The sequence below is a fragment of the Trichosurus vulpecula genome, chromosome 5 (genome assembly GCF_011100635.1).
Source record: "Trichosurus vulpecula isolate mTriVul1 chromosome 5, mTriVul1.pri, whole genome shotgun sequence".
In the NCBI taxonomy this organism is placed as follows: Eukaryota; Metazoa; Chordata; class Mammalia; order Diprotodontia; family Phalangeridae; genus Trichosurus; species Trichosurus vulpecula.
In genome coordinates this window covers 117,055,304-117,074,937 of record NC_050577.1, presented here as the reverse complement: position 1 = coordinate 117,074,937, position 19,634 = coordinate 117,055,304, and the positions used below count along the sequence as shown (strand labels likewise).

At 36.1% G+C, this 19,634-nt stretch overlaps 1 protein-coding gene across 3 annotated transcripts in view; it reads left to right on the top strand.

The window, feature by feature from the left end:
- MKLN1 (muskelin 1) overlaps positions 1-19,634 on the top strand; it is a 254,913-nt gene that overhangs the window by 103,944 nt on the left and 131,335 nt on the right. For all 3 annotated transcript variants that reach the window (XM_036759608.1, XM_036759607.1, XM_036759609.1), the window contains exon 6: positions 5,230-5,422. In XM_036759608.1, the coding sequence (XP_036615503.1) occupies positions 5,230-5,422 (193 nt within the window). The remainder of the gene's footprint in view (positions 1-5,229; positions 5,423-19,634) is intronic.

The following is a 19,634-nucleotide window of genomic DNA, read 5'->3' as shown; positions in this document are numbered from 1 at the left end:
GTAATAGAATTATTTTCATTTTTAATGAATTAACAAATATTTTAAACTTTTTTTAATTTACTTTTCTAATATGGTAAGTATTGATAGATATAACCCACATAAACAAAAATTCTTTGCAGTCCTCAGTAATGTTTAAGAGTGCAAAGGGGTCTCAAGACCAAAAGTATGGGAACTATTGGCCTAGCTCAAACTCCCATCCATAAAACATTTTAAAGAATCCATCTGCATTATCCATGTATAAAGTATATGCATGTACTGGTGTACTGATTTATTTACTTTATTAAATTTATATACAAATTAAAATTAAATGATATGATGTAGATGAACTATTATTTGATCCTGGAGTCAATAGGGTGCCCCTGGAGTTTGAGTAGGGGCATGACATAGAGTTACTTTGGAAGCTACATGGAGGGCAGATTAGAGAGGGAAGAGATTTGAAATGGGGAGACCAATTAGTAGGTTATTGCAGTAATTTAGGTAACCTGAACAACAGTGGTGGCTGTGTCGATAGAGAGAGAGGGAAGGATACAAGAAATATGGGATCAAAAATTATAGGATTTGGGAGCTGATTGACTATATGGGAACAGTAAAGAGTGGAAGAGGACACTGAGAATGTGAACCTAGTTGGTTAATTGGAAGGATAGGAAGTATTTTTGAGAGTAATAAGGAAATGTGGAAGTGGGTGGGTCTGGAGGGGTAGAAAGATGAAATATACTGATAGATCATAAGCCATCTGTTTCTGTTCTTTCTTTGCAATTCTTCTCCATCTAGAATGAAACTGAATAAGGTCACTTTGTAGTCACTTGTCACTGTCTGAAGGGCAGAACCTCAGAATAGGGACTGGACATAGTGGGATTGGGTTCTAATTTTCCCAGTAGCATCTGCACAGATCTTGCTGTGGGTGCTTGGGTAGCAGTGGTTGTAAGTATCTCATGGAGCCCAACAAGCTGAGAAAGAGGGAGGTTGAGAGCTCATGCAGTAAGGCAGTACTCCCTGAGTAGGTAGAAGAGGGAAATGTTGGAGAGTAATCATAGATTGTTTATGTTGGAAACAAGCCCTATAACTAGCTACTGCTTCTAGTTGGTTAATCACATACCCTTTGAGGTCAGGCCAAATCCCCACTTTGGAGACAACTAATCTAGACTTTTTACTGAACCACTTCGTTTTCTCTGCCCATCCTTCATACTTTGGTCAAACCAATATTCTCAGTCATATATGTAATACGTATATGACCATCCTCTTCTCAGAAACTATTTCTTCCCAAGTATTATTCATATTACTGTGTCTAGAACTTAAGTTCCACACTCCCAAATCCCCAGATCACTGCCTTATTGTGATGGAGAGGCTTGCACAGCTAGATGTGAAACTACGAGCTGTGCCATGCCAGGTTACCCAAGAGAGGCCATAGTGGAAAATTCTGACAAAAGGTGATGCACTGGAGAAGGAAATGGCAAACCACTCCGTAATCTTTGTCAAGAAAACCTCATGGATAGTACTAAAATGATAGAAGAGATGACTTTGGAAGATGAGCTCCTCATATCAGAAGATGTCCAATAAGCTACTGGGAGAGATTGGAGAACAAGTGCAAGTAGTTCCAGTACTAATGAAGCAGTTGACCCAAGCCAAAAGATAGCTCAGCAGCAGATGTGTCTGATGATAAAAGGAAAAGCTGATGCCATAAAGATCAATATTGCATAAGTATAATGTAACATCTATGAATCGAAGTAATATGGGAGATGGAAAGATTAAAATTAAACATCAACATCTTTGGTGTCAATGAACTTATGTGGACAGGAATGGATGAATTCACTTCAGGTGATCACTGTGGGCAAGAATCCCGTAAAAGAAATGGAGTAGCTGGGGTACAATCTCAAAAATGACAAAGTGTTATCTGTTTGAGTCCAAGGCAAACTGTTCAGCATAACAGTAATACAAGTCTGTGCTCCAGCCACTGATGTCAGAAAGGCTAAAGGTGATCAGTTTTATGAAGACCTACAACATCTTCTAGAAATAACACCAAAAAAAGATGTCACATTCATCATAGGGGATTGGAATGCTAAAATAGGACATCAAAAGATAATTGGAATAACAGGCAAGTTTGGCCTTGGAGTTTTGTCAAGATAACTCATTGGTCATAGCAAACACTCTTTTTCAGCAGCTCAAAAGGCAGCTCTACATGTGGACATCACCAGATAGATGGTCAAAATAGAAATCAGATTGATAATATACTTTGAAACCAGAGGTAGAAAATCTCTGTACAGTCAGTTTAAATAAGACTCAGAGCTCACTGTGGCTCAGAACATGAGCTTCTTATTGCAAAATTCAGACAAATTGAAGAAAGTAGGGAAAACCATCAGACCATATAGATATGACTTAAATAAACATCCCTTATGAATATGAAGTGAAGGTGATGAATAGATTTAAGGGATTAGATCTGGTAGATAGAACGCCTGAAGAATTATGGACAAAAGTTCACAGTACTATATAGAGGGCAGCAGCAAAAACATCCCAAAAAGAAGGGCAAGAAAGCAAAATGGCTGTCTGATGAGGCTTTACAAGTAGCTGAAGAAAAAAGGAGATGAAAAGGCAAAAATATACCCAACTGAATGCAGAATTTTAGAGAATAGCAAGGAGAGATAAGGTTTTCTAAAATGAGCAATGCAAAGAAATGGAAGAAACTAACAGAATGGGAAAGACAAGGGAAAATTAGAGGTATCAAGGGAAAGTTTCATGCAAAAATTGGCATGATAAAAGACAAAAATGGTAGGGACTTAGCAAATAGAAGAGATTAAGAAGAGGTGGCAAGAATGTACAAAAGAACTATTCAAGAAATAGATAGCCATGATGGTGTGGTTATTAATCTAGAGCCAGACATCCTGGAGAGTGAAGTCAAGTGGGTTTTGGTATGACCATTGTTGACAATAAGGCTGATGAAGGTGATGGAATTACAGCTGAGCTATAAAATCCTAAAAGAGATACTGTTAGAGTGGTACACTCAATATGCCAGCAAATCTGGAAAACACAGCAGTACCCACTGGATTGGAAAAGATCAGTTTACATCCCAGTCCTAAGGAAGGTCAATGCCAAAGAATGTTCAAATTACCAAACAGTTGCACTCATTTGACACTCTGGCAAAGTTATACTTAAGATTCTACAAACTAGGCCTCAGCATTATGTGAACTGAGAATTACCAGAAGAGCAGGCTAGTTTTCAAAGAGGCAGAGGAACTAGAGACCAAATTGTCAACATTCACTGGATTATGGAAAAATGAGAGAGTTCCTGAAAAGCATCTACCTCTGCTTCATTGACTGCACTAAAGTCTTTGGCTGTGGACCACAACAAAATGTGGCAAGTCTTCAAAGAGATGAGAGTACCCAATCATCTTACTTGTCTCCTGAGGAGCTTGTATGTGGGACAGGAAACACCATTTAGAACTGAACACATGGAACAAGTGATTAGTTTAAGTTTGGAAAAGGAGTAAAACAAGGCTGCGTATTGTCACCTTATTTATTTAACTTACACGTAGAGTGCATCATATGTCTGGATGAATTGAAAGCCAGAATTGAGGTTGTGGGGCGAAATACCAACAATCTCAGATATGCAAAGGATACCACTCTGATGACAGAAAATGAAGAGGAATTAAGCCTCTTGATGTGGGTGAAAAAGGAGAGTGTAAAAGCTGGCTTGAAGCTTAATATCAATAAAACTAAAATCTTGGCAACTCGTCCCCTTCTGGCAAATAGAGAGAGAAGAAATGGAAGCACTGTTAGATTTTATATCCTTTGGCTCAAAGATCATTCATTCTAGATGGTGACTGCAGACATGAAGTTTAAAAGATGCATGCTCCTTGGAAGGAAAGTTGTGGCAAATCTGTACAGCATACTAAAAAAAAAAACCAGAGATCACCTTGTCAACAAAAGTCTGTATAGTCAAAGCTGTGGTCTTTCCAGGAGCAATCTATGACTTTGAGAATTGGACTAAAAGGAATGCTTAGTGCTACAGAATTCATTTTTTCAATAATGTCCTTCCCTGGACTTCATAGGTTGTGATTTTGTGCCTCTCTGATGAATTTGGGTCTGTATATATCTTATTTCCCTACTAGACTGCACTCTCTATGAGGGCAGGGCAGTGTCTTAAATAAACACTTTTAAAATGTTTTGTAAAAAGTTAATTAGATTTTCATAGACATCATAGTTGAAGTCATAGGAATAGATGAGAGAGAGAATGGTGAAAGTATAGAAAGAAAAGGGTTAATGGCAGAGTCTTGTGACCTATTTGCTTTGTTCTGTTTTGATCCTTGTTGGACAAATCTTTTTTAAAAGTTTAAGTGATATTCTTGCCTCACTAAATATAGGATGGCAATTGAAAGTTTCTCCTTCAAAGACTCTTGTGATGTTTTTAATGTCACCATTCTTATGACTAAATCTTATTGTATCTCATTTTATGGTATGGTAGCTTTAGAAAGTATAGGAATTGTATTTCTGGCTTTGGCATCCTCTTCTTTGTAATAGTATACTCTAAAGGGAATTTGGGCTGGAAAAATCAGTTATTTGATATCTTTTGTTGAGTAGTGGAGCATGTCCGGTAAATTGAAGTTTTATTATACTATCCTTCTGTGGGGACAGAGAACTGAATAGGTCTCATGGTTGATATTTATGTTATCTGGTTTGCAGTCTAGTATTGTATATATGTGGAGGTGGGAGTATGTAAATGTCTGCTAATAACCATTGTTATACTGAAATGTGACAGCTATTATGTAACATTTCTTTAGCAGCAAAGCACATTAAGCATCAAGACCTATTTCACTTTCAAAGTATAATGAGGTTAGTTCCTAAATGTCCCATGTTTATACTTATTTTTATGTAATCCTTAGAATTATTTTCTTTTCGTGAAAAGGACCCATTTTTTTCTTCCAAAGTGTGCAGTTTTATAAATGTTGACTGGCATACTTGTACAAATAATTTCAAATAGTTACAGAAATGATTACTTACATTACTTTTTTATTACTTCCCCTTTTCATGATGATTGTTATGTGCTTGGACAAAAAAGTTAATGGCTTTTGGCATTTATATAGAAAGAAGATGTTTATATTTTAGGAAAATGGGGGAAAATTAGTACTTTGCTCCTGTTAGTAATAGATTTCTTGGCTTTTAAATTGGTATTTTGCATCATTACCAGTTGCAACAAAGCAAATCTCTCCTCCTTTTAATTTCTCTTGTGTTCTAGTAGTACCGTGAACAGGAAGCCATTCGCCTTTGTCTAAAACACTTCCGTCAACACAACTACACTGAAGCTTTTGAATCACTACAGAAAAAAACCAAGATTGCACTGGAACATCCCATGTTAACTGATCTGCATGACAAACTAGTGTTGAAGGGTGATTTTGATGCTTGTGAAGAGTTGATTGAAAAAGCTGTAAATGGTAAGATATTTTAGAATATAAGTTTAGATTTGCTTTTGGGAAAGGGAACTTTGCTGTGTGGTGTGTAAAATTAATTCTTCTGTTTATGTTGACAATATGATGCTTAGATCTTTACATCTTATCCTCTCACTAAAGTAGTAACCTTTTTGAGGACAGAAAGTCTTACTCTAAGGTTCAAACATACTATATTTTACACATTCCAATGACTATTGTACTCAGTAAGAACTGGGATAGACATGTTGGGAGGATACACATTAATTTCAACAATGCTGCCCTCAGCATCTTTATTTTTACTAACATCCAGTTGAAATTTAGCATTTCCTTCAATAATTTAAAAACATTTTATGAAGGGGTTCATAAGCATCACCAGACTACCAAATAAATGTCCATGGCACCAAAAAAAGCCCTGATAAACTGTATTTTTGGTTTTTAAAAAAAAACCCTTTATCATTAGTGATGGTTTGTTTAATGAAGTAATTATGATTTTTTTGTGTGTAGTTACAAGGTGATTTTGAAAATTCTAAAGTAAAATGTTTTTAGTATGTCAACAGAAATATTAGTATGATTATAATAAATATATTGCCAAGATTATTACTTTGAAAAGACTGTATAAGTTCTTGTATATTTATTTGAAAACAGTCTTGTTACGTTATCACCAAACCATACAGTGATGTAGTAGATAAAGTACTGATCTTGTAGTCAGAAGATCTCGATTCAGGCCCTTGTTTTGTCATTGCTGTGTGATTCTGGGCAATATTTTTAACCTCCTGTTTCTGTTTCTTCATCTCTAAATGGAAGTAATGTACAAACTTAATCTCCAGATGAAGAAACAGGCATATGTTAAAAATTCACTTTAAAGTCTCATGTAAAATGTGAACTGTTCTTATCCCACTCTAGTGCCTAAGGCAGTGCTAAAAGATATGAAGCACGCAGCAGACAGTTGTATTGTCTTGTGTGTATTTAAATACACACATTTATCAAACATTGACTCTTCACAGATAAGACAGAATATTAATACCATCATTTTACAGAAGAGCAAATTAAGGAAAATTTATTTAGCCTGGTAGTTAACAATCCTTTGAGTTGAAATGACCTGGGGCTGCTGGACCTTCAGTTTCCTTACTAAAATGTTCAAGACAGAGTCGTTATCACCATATATTATTAAGCACTCACCCATGTAAAACACCAGGCAAATGCTATATAACCAAATACAATAAACTGACTGCATTTGGATATATTTTAAATTTTACTTAATTCCAAAAGAACAGCTTTCAGCTCTGAAAAAAAAAACATTAGAGGTAAAGTAAAATTTGGAGTAAAAGTGGGAACATTCCATTGTAAAAATCACTAAGATATCAAAGCATGATAAGAAAAGAGTATCTACCATGCCTTTAAGTAGAGATATATAGGGATTTAATATTTTTCCTTTTTCACTTAATCATTTGTTAAACACCTACTATGTATAATCTACTACTCAGCACTAGCATAGTTACAAAGCTATTATTTAGATTTGGTTCCTGTCTTTTAAAAACTATTATTTGAGGTCATTTATTTTTAGGTTGTTATGAGAAAAGGAGGAAATCCATAATTGGTAGTGTTTGTACCTAATCACTAAGCTAAACATAGTTACTATTGACAATTGCACTTTTTAAAATCAATTTTTCAATTTAAATACATTCATTTATGTCTTTCATATAGTGCAAGCTGATCAGGAGGCATGGTTTATATAATCTGGTGATGAAGAGTCAGGAAACCACTAAAAACTGATCATTCCAGTCCAGAGTTCCTGCAGTAAACTTGTTCTTCTTGTTCTTGAAGAGGAATAATCTTGAGGGAAATTGGGAGCAACTATTTTTGTGAGATATATTCAAGGCATATTTTATATTGCTTTGGGTTCTCCTCATCTGGCTCTGCAGAAATGTCTAGTTAACAGACATTCCTTCCAATTTTGTCCACATTTCTGCTTTCTTCATTGATGATGTTGTTGGACAAATAAGGAAGTAAATAGCAGTCCTTTTGGTTTTTGTTCTTATTTAAAACATAGTGCCAGAGTACGGAAAGGCCAAGTCTGCTAAATGGGAAAGACTTAATTACAGAAAGCATTTCCAATTTCAAATTTTTTTGTAGCGAGGAAAACAAATAACTGCTATTTAAGATATTGTTCCAGTGCTTCTGGAAGTATAGTCCATTTTAAAAGAATGTAGATTTGCATTGCACCTTTTTTTTCCAAACAGGATTCTTGGTATCCTGGGAGTAGTCTATGAACCTACATTCCATTAGATTGCTGAGTATTCCTGAAGTAGTAGTTGCTACTTCTTATACAGTATTGCTAGGGAAAAGCAATGCCCGGTAGTCTTCAAAGGACAAAACTGACCAGGTAGAGATTGGAATGTTACCTCCAGAACAGAAAAATCATCCTAAAACATCAGACAGGGCTATTTTTACATATCAGAGAAGAGAATACACACACACACACACACACACACACACACACACACACACACACACAGGAAGGGAGCTGAGTTTAAATCTCTGAATTCTTTTAAGTCTCAGTTTGAAACGCACTGACAGACTACACATTTGTATTTTCCTTTACTTTCATTTCCTTCTGTGGGACTTTCTCATACTTTTAACATGTATAGCTGTACTTTACTTCAGTCAGTGTGTTGACTTGCAGTGCTTTTCAGGAATCCATATTATAAATGAGACCAATTTTTCCTTTCATTCAGCAAACATTTATCAAATGCTGCTGCGTTCTCATAGATGGAAGTTGGAGATCAAATAATAGTCCCTTAGCTCTGTGTAGCATTTTACACTTTATAATGCACTTTGATGTGGTTCATTTCATTTGTAAACTTTCAAACACCCAGTGAATGTAGACTATTGCTAGAGCATGCCCTTGTGAGGGAGGCCCAGCGAGTTGTGATGCGATGTTAGGACAGAGGAGGAAAATAGGATTCAGTGAGGTGGTCACTGGCAGTGTGGGGCTGTCCAGTGTTCTGCTGCTTCTAGTAGCTTGCCTTAAGTGCAGTAGTCTGCTTGTGTTCTTAGTTCTTTTAAATGGTTTAAATGAATGCTGTATCTGCTGATTATACAAGGGGCCTCATTCATTAAAACATCTGCATACAACCTATTAGAGTTTTACTCTATTATAAATTTGACCCAAGATTCATATGCTAGTTGTAATAAATGTTAATTGAGCATAATTAATGATGATTCTTTCTGCAGTGTAGAAAAATTCATTGGGAGAGTATGATTTATGTGGCTGAGGTCTCTTAGAAAGTCATCCAAGGAAATTTGAGCTTATACCTTATGATAAATCTTGATGCAAACAACAGTGATGCTGACTGTAGTTGTGCTGCTCATGATAATGGTATTTTTCTTCCACTGAAAAGCCTTTTTAAAAAAAAATGTTAATGTTTAACCTTAGAGTTTTCTAACTCTTTAAAGTTATAGTATTTCGAGCACTTAAAATTTAGAATTTTAGAGCCAGAAGGTCACCATTCAGCTTAGTGTCAGAGCGTGAATTAGGCCCCAGTTCTTTATTGGAGCATCAGCAGGGAAGAAAGGTTATTAGCACAGGCTTTTTTATTGTAGATTGCGGAGCTTCAAAATATTTCTCACATAATTATCAAAATAGACCCATAGAGGAAAGCCCAAAAGATAAAGGCAATAAATATTGAGGAAGCTATCATGTGAAGACTTGTGTGCTATCTTTGAGCATTTTGTTAAAATAGTGAACAGTGTTTCCCAGCAGATGAGTTAGAGAAGGCTTATGAGAGGACATTCCAGGCTAATTGTGTGAAGGTATATGTGCTTTTATGGGGCACATTTCACATTTGTTGTCATACTATGGTGTTGATTCTTCATTCTTTCTTGGTACTATTAGCCAGTAGGAAAAATTTTTGATGACCAGCACATTATTGTTTTGGAGCAGGAAGAGATTCTTAATCTTTTTTTGTGTGCCGTGGACTTCTTGGATAGTTTTATAAATCCTGTGAACACCTTTTAGGAGCAGTGTTTTTATATGCATAAAATATAATAGATATGATCACAAACCAATTATATTGATCTATAGTTAACAAAAAGCAGCTAGGTTGCTTAGTAGAGAGAATGCTGGGCCTGGAGTCAGTAAGACCTGAGTTGAGATGTGGACTCAAGACAACTTACTAGCTGTGTGATTGTGGCCAAGTCACTTAACCTGTTTGCCTCAATCCTCTGTAGAAGAAAATGGCAAGCCGCTCAGGTATCTTTGCCAAGAAAATCCTGTGAACTGTGTGGTCCATGGGGTCACAGAGTCGGATGTGACTGAACGACAACACAGTTATTAAAATATTGAGCAGATTCATGAATTATGAATTTAAAAAAAGTAGCATTTGGTTACCTAATTCTTATTTACTGTGTTGGTCCAAATATAAGCTATATCTGTAAAAGAAGCTCTCTGAAAGGAAAAAAATTTTATGTAGGTATATACTGAAAAGTAATGACACAAAAAATTGTTTCCATATAGTGAGCAGTATGGCATTTCTTTAAATTCAAATAAAAGTATTTTAGTCATTTTTGTCTCTATTGCTGTCTTCACGTTTTCATTGACATTTTTTCTTCCTGAAAAGTATAGTATGTATTGTCTATTGCTCAAAGCAAGGGTGGGCAAATTCCAGCTTGCTGCTTTTGTATGCCAGCAAGCTCAGAATGGTTTTTTGTCATTTTAAAAATAATAAAACTTTATTTAAAAGTGTAAAAACCATTCTGAGCTCACAGACCAAACATCATCATAGAGAATAATTATAGGCTTCTGATTTTGTACAATATAGATGTAGGAAATCAGTTGTCATAAATTCGGCACAGTAGGACAAATGGTTAAATCCCTGCATGTGAAGACACAAGAAAACATCGGAGGTCATGGTGCACTTTTTGTAAACTGTAGACTATGAGTAGGTTAACCATTTTGTAGTTTGTTTGAGCTGTTTCTTATCATCTCCCATATTTTTCTTTATTGTTTTGCCATTTTCATCTCTTAGGAATTAAAGGAGACCAGCCTAGTTTTGTTACTTTTAGTAATTGATAAATGTTTGGTAGGCAAGGAAGTTATGATTTAATTCGTAAAGGCTGTTCTCATTCATGTTACTATTGACAAATAGGCTATCTAAATTTCATTTTTATTACTTCATTTTTATTTTAAAGGATAGAAAAACAATAAGAATATATCAGGGATATACTTTTCTTTTTAAAGCCTTTTATTTGATCTTGCTCATATGACCTTTGAGCTCTTCTATCTACTATCTTTCCTTTGGCTTTGGTGAACACTGAAGGAGATGATATTGAGTTAGATTAGGCTCTAACTTTGTGGAGGTACTGGACTAAGCTCACTGAATGTATAAGGAGATGTTGAAACACTTGGATGTATTGTGTCTTTCTGATAGTTGTAGGGTGTATGTGTGGAAATATTCTCTCTAAACTTAATTTTGACTTTCTGTTATTTTAAATAGTCTTTGGCAGCCAAGTTCCCCTTTCCCAACTCTTGTGATTACTTTAGTTCTATCAGAATACAGGTAAATTAAAGCAAAAGTATACAGAGGTTCAAGGGATGCAAAAAGACCTTTACCAATTTTAGTAAAATTGTTCCGGGGTTCCAGATGTTTTTTTTTTCTTTTTTTGAGGGGGTGGGATAATTGGGATTTGGAAAGGCATATGGGGATGCTTTCACAATACAATAAGATTAATGGACCCAAAATGCGAATTTTTTCTCTTTACATTTTATGTCATTTTTTTTTGTTTGATTGACTGTACAGCACAACTTAAACATGTGCTATTTCAGGTCTATGTATTTTTTAAAAATCTCTAATGATTTAATAGCTTATTTTCCTCCCGATTTACATGTAAAAACAATTTTAAACATTCTTTTAAAAAATTTTTGAGTTCCAAATTCTCTCCTTTCCTTCCTCCCTCCCCTACCCACATCACTGAGAAGACAAGCGATTTGATATAGATTATACATTTGCAGTCATGAATAGCATTTCAACATTAGTCATGTTGTGAAAGAAAATACAGAGAAACAAAAACCCAGGAAAGTAAAAAAAAAGTATACTTCATTCAGCATTTAGACTCTGTCAGTTCTGTCTCTAGAGGTGGATAGCATTTTTCATCATCAGTCCTTTGGAATTGTCTTGGGTCATTGTATTGCTGAGAATAGCTAAGTTCATTCATAATTGATCATGTTACTGTCACTCTGTACATTATCCTCCTGGTTCTGCTTGTTTCACTTTGTATCAGTTCATGTCAGTCTTTCCCGGTTTTTCTGAGAGCATCCTGCTCATCATTCCTTATGGCACAACACTATTCCATTTAAATCATATACCACTGCCAGTTCAGCCATTTCCCATTTGATGGACATCCCCTCAACTTCCAATTCTTTGCCACCATTAAAAGAGGTGCTGTAAATATTTTTGTACACATAAACCCTTTTCCTTTTTTGTTTACTTTTGTTTACTTTATCTCTTTGGGATACAGACCTAATAGTAGTATTGCTGGGTCAAAGGATTATGCATGGTTTTATAGCCTCTTGGTCATACTTCTAAATTGCTCTACAGAATGGTTTAATCAGTATACCACTCTATCAAGAGTGCATTAGCGTCTTAGTTTCCCAGCATCCCCTCCAACATCTGTCATTTTCTTTTTAATTTACATTTCTTTACTCAGTAGTGTTCTAGAGCTTTTTTCCATATGACTAAAGCATTGATTCCTTTGCCTGAAAACTGCCTGTTCATATCCTTTGATCATTTATCAATTTAGAAATGGCTTTTGTTTTTATAAATTTGACTTCCATTCTCTATATATTTGAGAAAGGAGGTCTTTATCAGAGAAATTTGCTGTAAAATTTTTTTCAGTTCTGAGTGCTGTGTATTTCCCTACATCCTATTTTTCTCCTGTTTATCCTACTGTCTCCTTTCACTCTGTACCTCCTCAAAAGTATTTTGCTTCTGTCTCTTACCCACCCCAATCTGTCCTCCCTTTTGTCACTCCCTCCTCTTCTTTTATCCCCTTCCTCTCCTACTTTCCTGGAGGGTAAGATAAATTTCTATACTCAACTGAGTATGTATGTTATTTCTTCTTTGAGCCATTTCTGATGAGAGTAAGGTTTACATGCTTTCCCTCCACTGTAAAAGTTCTTTCACACCTCTTTTACGTGAGATAATTTATCCTATCCTACCCCTCCCTTTCCCCTTCTCCCATTGTATTCCTCTTTATTACCCCTTAATTTTATGTTTTTAGATAATTATCCCATCATATTTAACTCACGCTTGTGCCCTCTGTCTATGTATACTCCTTCTAACTAAATTAGAAATGAGAAGGTTTTTTAGGAGCTACAAGTATCATCTTCCCATGTAGGAATGTAAACAGTTTATTATTAAAACCTTTATGATTTCTCTTTCCTATTTACCTTTTTATGTTTTCTTTTTTGAGTTTTGTATTTGAAAGTCACAATTTCTGTTCAGCTCTGGTCTTTTCACCAGGAATGCTTGAAAGTCTTCTATTGCATTGAATGTCTGTTTTGGAAAATATGTATATCTTAATTTATTTTTAGTTTTTAGCATTGATTTCTATAAGGTTTTTGAGTTCTAAATTTTCTTCCTCCCCTGCCCCCTCCCCAAGACAGCATGCAATCTGATATAGACTATACATGTACAATCATATTGAACATTTCCACAGTAGTCTTGTTGTAAAGAAGAATTAGAACCAAAGGGAAAAACCACAAGAAAGAAGAAACAAAAAAAGAGGAAATAGTGTGCTTCAATCTGCATTCAGATTCCATAGTTCTTTCTCTAGATATGTATAGTATTTTCCATCATGAGTCTTTTGGAATTGTCTGGATCCTTGCATTGCTGAGAAGAGCTAAGTCTGTCAAAGTCAGTCATCGCATGTAAGGGGTTGGTGCCGACCCCGGGGCTGTTGGGACCCTAGCGCTTGGCCTGTTTCCTGGGTAAACCAGACAGGCTTAGTAGGAGTGGAACGGCAGGCACCCGGAGGGAGGGCCTCCGCCCTTGGGAAGCCGCTGTAGTCTACTTACACATGCAGGCAGAGCCTGTCCACAGGGGACACACGAGCCCAGAAGGAGGGACCCAGCTGGCCATGTAATGCTCTTGAACCATTGCCTAACGCAGTGCCTTGTTACTTTACTTACCGGGACATCTTTGATACTTTACGGGGACATCCTGCCTCGTGTCTCACGTAGCTCATACAGCTCTGATACCATCTCGCCACATGCCCAAGCATTCCCTTGCCCATACCGATACCCAGACTGAAACAAAGTGCAACAGTGTATACCCGTACTGCAGCATTGCTATCCTGTCCCACTGCAACATTTCTGTTCCTCCCCATGCTGTCATCCTCACACCCATTGGCCACTTGCTTTTGCCCATGTGGTGCAAACCCTATAAAAATAGATGATTTCTCCCAATAAATCGGAGTTCCTTCCATCTTGACTCCCGTCTCATTCATTGCGTCCCGAGATTGGGGTCCTTGCTGGTCAAGGACCCCCTACAATCGCACAATGTGGCTGTTACTGTGTACAATGATCTTCTGGTTTTGCTCACTTCACTTGCAAGTCTTTCCAGGTTTTTCTGAAGTCTGCCTCGTTATCATTTCTTATGGAACAGTCGTATTTCATTACATTTATATACCACAACTTGTTCAGTCATTTCCCAATTAATGATCATCCCCTCAATTTCCAATTCTTGACCACCGCTAAAAGAGCTGCTATAAATGTTTTTGTATGTGTGGGTCCTTTTCCCTTTTTATGATCTCTTTGGGATACAGACCTAAAAGTTATATTGCTGAGTCAAAGGGTATGCACAGTTTTTTAGCCTTTTGAGTATAGTTCTAAATTACTCTCCGGAATGGTTAGATCAGTTCACAACTCCAACAATGCATTAGTGTTCCAATTTTCCTGCATCTCCTACATTTATCATTTCCCTGTTTTGTCATGTTAGCTAATCTGATAGGTGTGATGTGGTACCTCAGAGTTGTTTTAATTTGCATTTCTTTAATCAATAGTGATTGAGAGCATTTTTTTTTCATATGACTAGAGATAATTTTAATTCCTTCATCTGAAAACTGCCGTGTCTTATTTTTTCCCTTGAAAGGATTATACTCAGTTTTGCTGGGTAGGTAATTCTTGGTTTTAATCCTAGCTCCTTTGCTTTCTGGAATATCCTGTTTCAAGCCCTCTGATCCTTTAAGGTAGAAACTGCTAAGTCTGGTGCTCTTCTGACTGTAGCTCCTTGATATCTGAATTGTTTCTTTCTGGCTGCTTGTAACATTTTCACCTTGACCTGGGAGCTCTGGAATTCAATTATAATATTTTTGTGAGTTTTCATTTTGGGATCTCTTTCAAGAGGTGATTGATAGTTTATTTTAATTTCTCATTTATCCTCTGACTCTAGAATATCAGGGCAGTTTTCCTTGATAATTTCTTGAAAGATGATGTCTAGGCTCTTTTTCCTTTTCTTTTTTACCATGGCTTTCAGGTAGTTCAATAATTATTAGATTATCTCTCCAGGATCTCTTTTCCAGGTCAGTTGTTTTTCCAGTGAGATTTCACATTTTTATATTCTTTTGATTTTGTTTGTTTCTTGATGTCTCATAAAGTCATTAGCTTCCACTACCCCAGTTCTGATTTTTAAGGAATTATTTATTTGAGTATGCTCTTGTACCTCCTTTTCTGTTTGACCAGTTCTGTTTTTTAAAGAGTTCTTTTCTTCAGTGAAGTTTTCTACCTTGTTTTTCCATTTGGCCAATTCTGCTTTTTAGGAGTTCTCCCCTTTGGTTAATTTTTCTACATCTTTTTCCATTTGGCCACTTCTCCTTTTTAAGGCATTCTTTTCTTCACTTGATTTTTGTACCTCTTTTACCATTTGCCCTATTCCGTTTTTTAAGGTGTTATTCTCTTCAGTGTTTTTTTTTGTGCTTCCTTTACCAAACTTTTGACTTTTTTCATGATTTTCTTTCATCACTCTCATTTGTCTTCCCAATTTTTTCTCTACCTCTCTTACTTGATTTTTAAAATCCTTTTTTAGCTCTTCCATGGCCTGAGACCAATTCATATTTTTCCTTCAGGTTTTGGATATGGTAGTTTTGACTTTGTTGTCTTCTTCTGAGTGTATATTTTGATCTTCTTTGTCACCTTAGTAACTTTCCATAGTCAGAACTTTTTTTTCTGTTTGCTCATTTTTCCAGCCTATTTCTTGACTTTTAACTCTATGCTAAAGTGGGGCTCTGCTTCCAAGATGGAAGGTACTCTTTCCCAAGCTTTAGTATTTTTGTACTGCTTTTTTCCAAAGCTAGTTCTGGGGGTTTGTAATCTTTCACTTCTTCCAAGGTGGTATGATCTAAATAGAGGTGTGTTTACTGTTCTTCGGGCCTGTGTTCTGGTCTGCGAGTGGCCATAAGCACCCTTTTCTACCCTGTAACTGTGACCAGGGTCCCCATTCCCTTGGGGCCACAAGCTCTGGTATGCTAGTGCTCCTCCTCTAGATCTAAGGGCTGCAAACTATATCTAAGGATGGGCAATGCAATAGGCTCCTGTCCCTGGTACCTGCTGCTGGTTTGCTGGGTCCAGTTTTTCATGGGCATGGCTTGTATTGGACTGCAGTCCACTCTCACCTTCCTTGGTGAAACAGACCTTTCCTGCTGACCTTCTACGTTGTCTTGGGCTGGAGAATTGTTTTACTTTGTCCTTTTGTGGGTTTTGCCCACTTTAGAATTTGTTTTCAGGCATTATTTTAAAGGTATTTGGAGGGAAATTTGGGAGAACTCAAGTGAGTCCCTGCCTTTTCTACACCATGTTGGCTCTGCCCCTCTCTTCAGTTCTACATCTAAAATATTAAATTACCCTCCCCCTCCATTTAAAAATAAAATCTGTGTCATGTGAAGCAAATCCGTCTTATGAAGGAAGAAAGCACAGAATTTGCCTTTTATTAAATTTGTAATGAATATTTGCTATACTGTTTCCCTTTAGTATGTCTGAAAAGAATGTCCATAATTAGTATTGTCTGATTAGAAAAAGCTGACTAAAATCCAGTCTGCCCTATATCTGATCCTTTTCATTTGATATTTATCCAGACTTGTCAGATCAACCTAGTTCTTCTGGCAAAAAAGGCAACAGCAGTGTATTAAGTAGATTAGAGAGTATTTTTATTTACAAAATACATCATTGTTATTAACTAAGCCTCATACTACTTTCCCTGTGAAGTAGTTAAATGATTTAATGTGATTTTTAACACCAGAGCTAGAACCCAAATTTATTAACTCTCCCAAATCTTTACAGATACTGAGCCATGTTTTCTCCAAAAGCATAGGGGTCTTTCATGGTTAGATTGAACAGTCTTCTCAAACTTTTTTATGTCCTGTTCATATGTGAGGAGGTGAAATATGGAATTTCTCCCAGTTGATGAAAATGTTTCTGATAAGGCATTTGGAGCATCTCCAAAGTAGTTCCAGAGAAGAAACATTATAAAAAAGAAACCAAAGACATAGTGGAGGAGAATTTTCATGTCTTGACAGGTATAGTCTGTTATAAGAGAGAAGTTATATTTTCTTCATAGGTCAGGTTGTGATTTCTCTCACATTCGTTCTGATTGTGAAGGTTCAGTCAATATTCTTTAGCATAAAAAGCCCAAATATTCAAATAAAACATCTGGAAGCTTTTGCATATCTCAATCCAGCAAAATTTCCCTAAGCCCCTTAGTATAATATTTCACCTTAGGTTGAACAGATAGTAGAAAAGGGATAATATTTAAATGCAATCCATTATAGAACCCTGGGATCATAGAAAATAGAAGAGAGGCCTTAGAGGTTATTTAGTCCATTTCCCTCATTTTACAGAAAACTGAGACCCAGAGATTGAATGACTTGTTCACAAAGCCATACTCATAGTTGGTAGCAGAGCTGAAATTACAATCCAGTTTCCCTGACTCCAAATCCACCATGTTGTTAAAGTAAAAGTTATATCTGGATTTGAAAATGAGAACTACATTCAGATATCTGGAAATTATTCTTTCCCTTGTTAAAAAAAATTATTCCTCAAACTAGAGAAGGCACCAAAACTCATTTAAGGAGAAAGAGAATAAAGAAATTCTAAGTATAATAATACATGCTGCATGGTATGACTTGTCAAGTTTTGATTATGCATTAGGAATATGCTTTATTTGAAGAGGAAGTTTTACAAATAGTTTATTTTAATGCAAAAAACTTGGTGACATAAGATGACTCAAAGGAAATGTCAATCTTGTGGCCAGAGAAAAGAACTTTTTTCTTTTAAAAGACATTATGCGTTGAGCAATGCCTGTGGTTCTAAGCTCTTGGCAGTCTTTGTTACCCAGAGGGTGGGTCAGTCTTATTTCATCCAAAGAGCTCAAAAATAATTGATTTATTAATTTTCTCATATCATAAAGCCTAATGTTTTAAGCTTTGCTATGTTTTATATTTTAAATCATAGAAAAAAAATAAACCTGCAAGGTTGACTGTAATGCCTTTGGGCATATTTGACTTTCTACTGTTATTCTGACTATAACCTGCCAATTCTAGTAAGTAGGGCAGTTTTTGAAATTGTCAAGCTGTCTTAGCACAGATGGTAAACTGCACTAGTGGTGCAGTAAAGACTCTCTTGCCCCATTTGGTCGAAGACTTAGATATTCTGGTTAATAGGGAGAATTATTCTATGTATTACGTTCTTGTTCAGTCATTTCAGCCACATCTGCCTCTTTGTGACTTCATTTGTAGTTTTCTTGACAAAGATGCTGGAGTGGTTTGCCATGTCCTTCTCCAGCTCATTTTACAGGTGAGAAAGGTGAGGCAAATAGGGCTAAGTGATTTGCCTGAGGTCACATAATTAGGAGGTGTCTGAGGCTGGATTTGAATTTGGGTCATTCTGAATCTAAGCCTGTTGCTCAATCCACTGCGCCACCTAGCTGCCCTGTATATTAATTATATGCCTATTCAGTTTTAAAATAATTCTAATTACTGAAAACTTAAGACTATAACTTAATATTTAATTGACATTCATAATAGTTTGTGTTCATCTTTGATTTTTTTCTTCATGTAGCATTTTGATAGCTCAGGGTCATTACTATAAAAACCAGTAATTCAACTTTTAGGTGAGTGAAAATGTTGGTTAGTTTCAGTTGATTAATTCCTGGATTCTGTATTCATGTAATTCAGTGGATCACTGATTGTGTTGATGTGAGTACTCCCTCCAGTGGTAAAGATTGCAAACTATCCATACCTTCTCATCCAATTGAACTTGTACTTGTCATACCTTTTACTATAGCAAAAATCTTGAGCCTGCCTGTCCATTTCTACTTTACATTTGTTCTTGTCTTCCTGGTTATAGGTTTATGGTGCATCTAAAATTGCAGGAAGTGAGGCATTCATATTTGTAGTTTTAGACAATGTATATTTGAAGGATATACAGAGTCAAGGGGAAGCAACACTATCAGCTGATCAACCACTCCATCAGGCAATATTCCCAGTTCTGGAGTATGTAGTGAATATGCCAGTTGGAAAGTGCTTGGTGTTGCTTTAGAAAATCCAGAATTGAATGACCTGCTGGTTTTCCCCTTTTACTGAGTCATTTATGCCTGTGGGGAAGGACTGGAACTCAATAATTTATACAGTGGATAAAAATACATTCTTATCTCACAGTACACTCCTCCTTGTGACTATCCTGTCTAGAAACTTTCTAGAAGGAGAGTGAACACTGGTAGTGGAGTCAGTAAAGAATCCTATTTTCCATGCTGTTCTAGAAATGTTTCAATTTTCCCCACTTAATCAGTTCTATATTATTTAGGTGGGAATCCTTTTGGAATTGAAGAAGGTTGAGCATACTTTTGAGAATGCAGCAAATCATTCTTACAGATTTTTTCCATAATTCCTTAAAAAAAAAACTTTTGAAATTCAATACCACAGAGAGATAAAACGATATGACCCTTACAACTAGAAGCTTCAGTACCACAGAAGGTTAAATAAAAGCCTGGCCTGAAGTCAGGAAGACTTGAGTTCAAATTTGACTTCACACATTTACTAGGTCTATGATTTTGAGCGAGTCATTTAACCTCTATATACTTTGGCTTCCTCAATCAGCTATACTGAGTAGAAAATAATAGCATTTGCCTCGTAGAATTGTTGTGAGGAGCAAAGGTGTAAAGTTTTTAGC